Source organism: Nuphar pumila, chromosome 17, assembly GCF_984573655.1.
Source record: "Nuphar pumila chromosome 17, dmNupPumi1.hap1.1, whole genome shotgun sequence".
In the NCBI taxonomy this organism is placed as follows: domain Eukaryota; kingdom Viridiplantae; phylum Streptophyta; class Magnoliopsida; order Nymphaeales; family Nymphaeaceae; genus Nuphar; species Nuphar pumila.
This window is the reverse complement of record NC_143265.1, coordinates 4,413,149-4,418,695: the sequence shown is the minus strand read 5'-3', so window position 1 is coordinate 4,418,695 and position 5,547 is coordinate 4,413,149. Positions and strand designations below refer to the sequence as shown.

At 42.1% G+C, this 5,547-nt stretch overlaps 1 protein-coding gene across 1 annotated transcript; it reads right to left on the bottom strand.

Annotated features, from left to right (window-relative positions):
• Positions 1–1,763: 1,763 nt before the first annotated feature.
• On the bottom strand, positions 1,764–4,241 carry LOC149811406 (uncharacterized). The gene is made up of 2 exons (XM_089992799.1): positions 4,115–4,241; positions 1,764–3,983 (listed from the first exon to the last, which is right to left on the bottom strand). Exon 2 carries the CDS (start codon positions 3,957–3,959, stop codon positions 2,061–2,063), a length of 1,899 nt encoding a protein of 632 aa, XP_089848925.1. The 5' UTR covers positions 3,960–3,983; positions 4,115–4,241; the 3' UTR covers positions 1,764–2,060.
• Between the last annotated feature and the right edge of the window lie 1,306 nt (positions 4,242–5,547).

The window sequence follows — 5,547 nt, the reverse complement described above, 5'->3', positions numbered from 1 at the left end:
TGTGCATCAATTTTGTTATCATTATATTTTTAGATCTGGCAGTTAAAGATGTAAAAATTTCTGACAGTTATAAAAAGTGAACTTGAATGCAGAAATAGCAAAAAGGCTTAAAAAATACTGCATGCATATATCAGATTTAAAATCTCTCTACATCTGCAAAAGGTGCACCATAAGCTATTGTGGTTAGACACTATACGGTGTATAAAAAAGGGAAAGGTTCACATCCACTAAAAACTAAATAACTTTAACAAAAAATTTACGAAAATACAGCACAAAGTTGAAAGAAAATGTGGAAGAGGGAAAGCTTTTTATGTCCTAACATCTGTTCTTTTTCAACATCTCTATCTACCATAGGCACACATTTTCTCCGTCCATTTTTCCTGAATAGTGAAACCATAAAGAACTCAACACAAAGTCATGCTTATGATCATCCTATAAAGGAATGCAATTTACAATCAAGTACAAGCATCATCAATTTAAGGTATAACACTTCAATTAACTAGTAAAGTTATTCCCAACCTAAGGATTCTCCTTTCAATGTATTGATCCATGAAATTAGCCACTATAAAGAAGATATTGGCAGAGTCCATTGTAACAAAGCAAAACCTGAATGAGGATTTTGAATATTGGCAAATTCCACTGTGACTAAAGAAAAGCTGAATGAGGATCTTCACTTGAGATTCAACAAGCAAAGTTATCACAAGTTCTCAAAGTACCTGGCAATTTGACCTATATCAGCCATCATTTTTTAAATTTCTTGCTCATTTACCATAAACTGCACAAAAGCTGAGCCTTCCATCACTCCAGAATGGTGAAAAAGGAAAGCAAACATACACGGTTAAAATAACCTGCTCCCAATGAAGCCAGCAGTCCATATAACTTAAATCAATAAGGTGAAAAATGTGAACCAACTAGCTCCATTAAGAAGGCTAAATGTGCATATTAAGGATCCACATCAAAAGAATCTATACCTATCTCACTACAGCAATGGAAAAGCTACCCAAATGCTTAGCATTAGAATAATTATTTTATAGTATTTTGAATCAAATGTATGAGGCTCATTAAAAATTTTACCCAGGTGCAAATCGTGTACTTTGAGTTATGCACCAAAAATTTTGCCAGACTCATGCATCGAGTCTATTGAGCATTAAAATGTAATCTATCTAACTCAAGAAAATGGAGGAATTTATTTATCACCCCGAGCACGAATCTGTGGGCATGAAGTATATGTTGCTCTATATTCAAAACAACCAGCATATGATAACTAGAAACACTGCATGAGTAAAACCAAATAGTACTGCTTTTTCAAAATCCAGAGGTCACTAGGTAAAATAGGATGCTACACTGCCTGCTGATAGAGTTGGCTTATACCTGAATCAATAGGAATTCACATAGTAGGGTCTAGGCCAATGTCTTCCCAGACCTGACAAACCTGGTCTAATAATATCCGTTCCTGAACACTCCCGTAAGTTATTACACAAAGAACACGGAGCATTAAACCCACCCATTCAGCTGACCTCCAAGTTTTTCAACCCAAATCCCTCCAGGCCCAGCCTACCATGTTGCTAGCATGGCAAGTTGTGCACCTCCTGCATTGCAGAATGACAAATTGCTATGTCCAGTGAAATTAAAAATAAGACAACACAAAATAACTCTGTACTGAAAGAAGACAAATTGATTGAACTACCAGCAATTAGTTTTTCAATCAACCGAAAAACAGGCAAACCAATAAAAGAAAAGCATGCATTTTGAAGAACGAAGCATTTTCCCAGGTTAAAAGGGTCTCCACTATATAAATTCTTTGTTGTTATCAGGAAGAACATCTCACAGGTCAAATGAACATCCAACCTACCATAAATTTAGAAACAGGTGGAAGTTCAGTAATTACAGGTATTAGAATGCCCCATGACAATAAAGACAATCTACAATAACTCATCCACCATCACCACAGAAGTCCTGGATAGAGGAGAGAACTAAATCAGAACAATCATGATCAAGCACCCATGCTGATGCCCGATCAATGAATACTTCCTCATTAATTAGTAAAAGAATCTCTATTTTCATACAATGGCATGTCTGAATCCTTCCTGAACAGCTATAGACAGATTATCCACACAGTCCGGACTAGGATCCAAATACCACTTGATACTGTCATTGTAATACCCATCCACATGCATTTCCACAAGATTTTCATCCTCCCCGCTAACAGATAAATCATGCCCAGCATCCAAATGGGGTTCCTTACAAATCTTAACATCATCATGAAGAAGAATAGGTTTGTCATCATTAAACTGTTCACAAGGTTCTTTCACAGGTAAATTCCAATTCCCCAACTTCAAACTACCAACGCAGTCAGCATTGCCCAGCCCTTCACCAATGGCTCTCAAGGGGCTACTCGTCCTATGAGAAATGCCATCAACAACATTCAAAAAGTCATGCCCATCAGAATCACTCATCAACTGGCCAGCACCAACACCGCCCTTAATCTCGTGAGGCTCTCCCCAATTGTCAAGGTTGTTAGAGCCATCCAGAAACAATGCTTCCTGATGTTGATCGCCGACAAACACCTCATCACACTCCAAAGTCTCCCCAATACTCCTCAGCCTCTGGTTGATCCCCAAGAGCTCTTGTGACAATGATGCTAACGCATCTTCCGATAAACATGGTATCTTCGTCACCACAGTCCCCAACTCAGTCCTCAATTCGTCAATCTGCTTCAAAACAGTCAACTGTGTAGCCCCATCCTCCTTATTGAGCACAGAGAAGCCCTCCCCTTCAGCCCCTTCACCATCCACACAGAAAATTTCTCCACGCTCAATCGCCAAATTTGCTGGCCCAACAAATCGATGAATGATCCGTGCAGTACCCTCATGGGGACCAGGCTCATGGCCTGAATGAACTGCATAGAGATTGAAAACTGCCTTCCCATCATCCTCATATGTAAAGCTCTTATCTTTCTGATTGTAATCTTTGATGGGAACGATTGCCCTGATCCTGAACCCGCACCCACAGCGCTTTGAGATATACCGCTTCCTCTGTAGCACCCCTAGCTTCTTCATGTTGGGCTCGCCGGCCCGGTGGCAACAGTAATCCTTCACCTCCGCCATGAATGGCTTGTACCGGATGTACTTCTGCCGAATGCAGAGCACCACTTTGTGCTTGGCCGCTAGCTGCTGCAGCCGCTGCGGCACTTCCTTGGCAGGCACCTCGAAGGTGTCGGTGTACTTAAATCTCCTCCTCTTAGACCTCCCCTGCGTTCCAGCGGCCTCCTCTGACCGGCAAACATCACAATTCATCACGCAAGCGCGGACAAATGCCTCTGGGATGCCATAAAACTTCGCACCAACCGTCCAAACCTGCTTGATGCGATCGATGGTCTCCTTCAACCCCAAATGATTCGAGCCAGAGCCGTTGGAGTGGCAATTTATGGCAACCTCTTGCCACTGATTAACATGGGGGACGAGTTGGTTGGGGTTGTTCTTGAAGAAGAGCGTCTCTTCGCCCCTACCTGGCTTGGCAGGGGCGGCCCCGAGCTTGTCTTGGATCCGCTTCCAGCCGGTGGCATAGGCCGTGTCCTCGTTGCGGTCCTTCCAGACCCCACGCCAGGAGGCGAGCACCGAGGCCGGTGTCGAAGCCTTGATCTCGTCCAGAGAGGGGTATCGCGATTGCAAGATGCAGCGGGCCATGAGCCGGTGGGAGTCGCGGTTGAAGGTGTAGAATTGATTAGAGAGGTAGGGCTCAGGGTCGACCACGGCCGCGGAGGGCGCCTCCTCCCCGTCTGAGTCGTCATCGTCGGCCTCATCATCGCCGACGGAGCTTCCCGCCGGTGAGATCAGGGCCCGGACGAGGCCCAGCTCTAGGTCGGGCTCGGTGGGGAGGGTGGGGATCTCCAAATTGGAGGTCCCCTCTTCCCCTCTTCTCACCCGATTGTCGTCTATGCTCCAACCCGTGTTGTTCATACCCTCTGCTTCCGTTTTCTCTCTCTAAAAATCAAAGCAACAGTTGGAATAAAATCGATAGAGAAAGAGAGAGGGAAAACCCTATCCTTTTGAAGGTTTATGCCTCATTCATCCTTTGTTTCAGTTCTTTAGAGAGAGAGAGAGAGAGACCTAACCTTTTGAAGATCTGTTCCTCTTTTTCTCCTCAGTTTCAGTTCTTTGGGCGTTCCCTTCTTTCTCTCACCTCTTTAGAGAGAGAGATGTTTTGTGTGGACTACAGACAGCGATTCTCTCTCAAACCATCGAAGCAGATGGAGAAGGAAAGCTACCCTCTTCACCAAAAGAGAGAGAGAGAGAGATTTTGTGTGGACTACAGAGCAGACATTGATTCTCTCTCAAACCATCGAGAAGGAAAGCGACCCTCTTTACCAAGAGAGAGAGAGAGAGAGAGAGAGAGCTTCACTGATCAATAGAGCGCAAATAGAGTGCGCTACACGACACACTTCATAAACATTCGTCTCTCATTCCCGTTTCGTGCTTATATAAACGAAGACAGAAACGTTTTACCATCTAATGTGTTTTAAAAATAAGCTCTAACGACGATGCGGCCACGTTGCCACAACAAAAATGTTGCGAAACCGCTACACCTAAGCCGAAAATGTGGCAGCATTTTCATATCTGAATTTCACTTAGTGAGTATTCCAGGGTTCATATATCCTTTGCTTGTGGACAAAAGTGGGTGATAATTGATAAACCAGAGTCCGAGCCCATAAGCCAGGTTGGACTTAACTTAAATTCTAACAAAAGAACAAAGATTTAAAAGTTTGATAACCAAAACTAAGGCTTAATGAGAATTAAAAAGGAAACAGCACAAAAGACCATAAAACCCTAATTACATACATATTCATGTCATTTGAAAAAACCCAAATCAACACCTAAAATACTAAAAAAAAAATCATAAATTTAAGCTAATTAAAAAAAATCTCTAATATTCTAACCAAAAATCAAACATTCGTTACTGATGCTTAATGCTAATTGAAAAAGAATTCCGATGCATACCCCCATGTAAGATCCAGTACTGGTCAAGAGGAACCGACGGTGCATAGATCTACAAGGAAAACGTGAAGGCAAAAGACACGTGCTTATAGCCCCTCTCCTCAGGTTGCATTATATGGAGGCCCATACCCTAGATTCGAGTGAGTAAAAGATATGATCCATTCCAGATTTATGGTTTCTCTATAAATTCAAGAGAGCCTCAGAGAAAAGCAGATTGGTTGTGGTTGTAATCTCTTTTTCTTTCACTCAAACCCTTTAACCCTTTTCTTTTTCCTTGTTGATTTCATATTCTTACTGTTATTTTTCATTTATTTCATTGAATTTCCAGTTGCCTTTAGCATAATCCGTGTAGTTTCTGCATCCTCGGATTGAGGGTGCATCAGCATTTCTAAGGTTTTCATATCCCTCGCTTATCATTCAAGTTTCACACTGCTCTAACGTACAAGAAAACAACATGAATTTCCCTTCAAGTGGCTCTCTTTCTACCTTGTCCAATTCTATAGAAAAGTCTAAAGCTGGAACATTGTTTTTCCATATTTATTCTACATAAAGT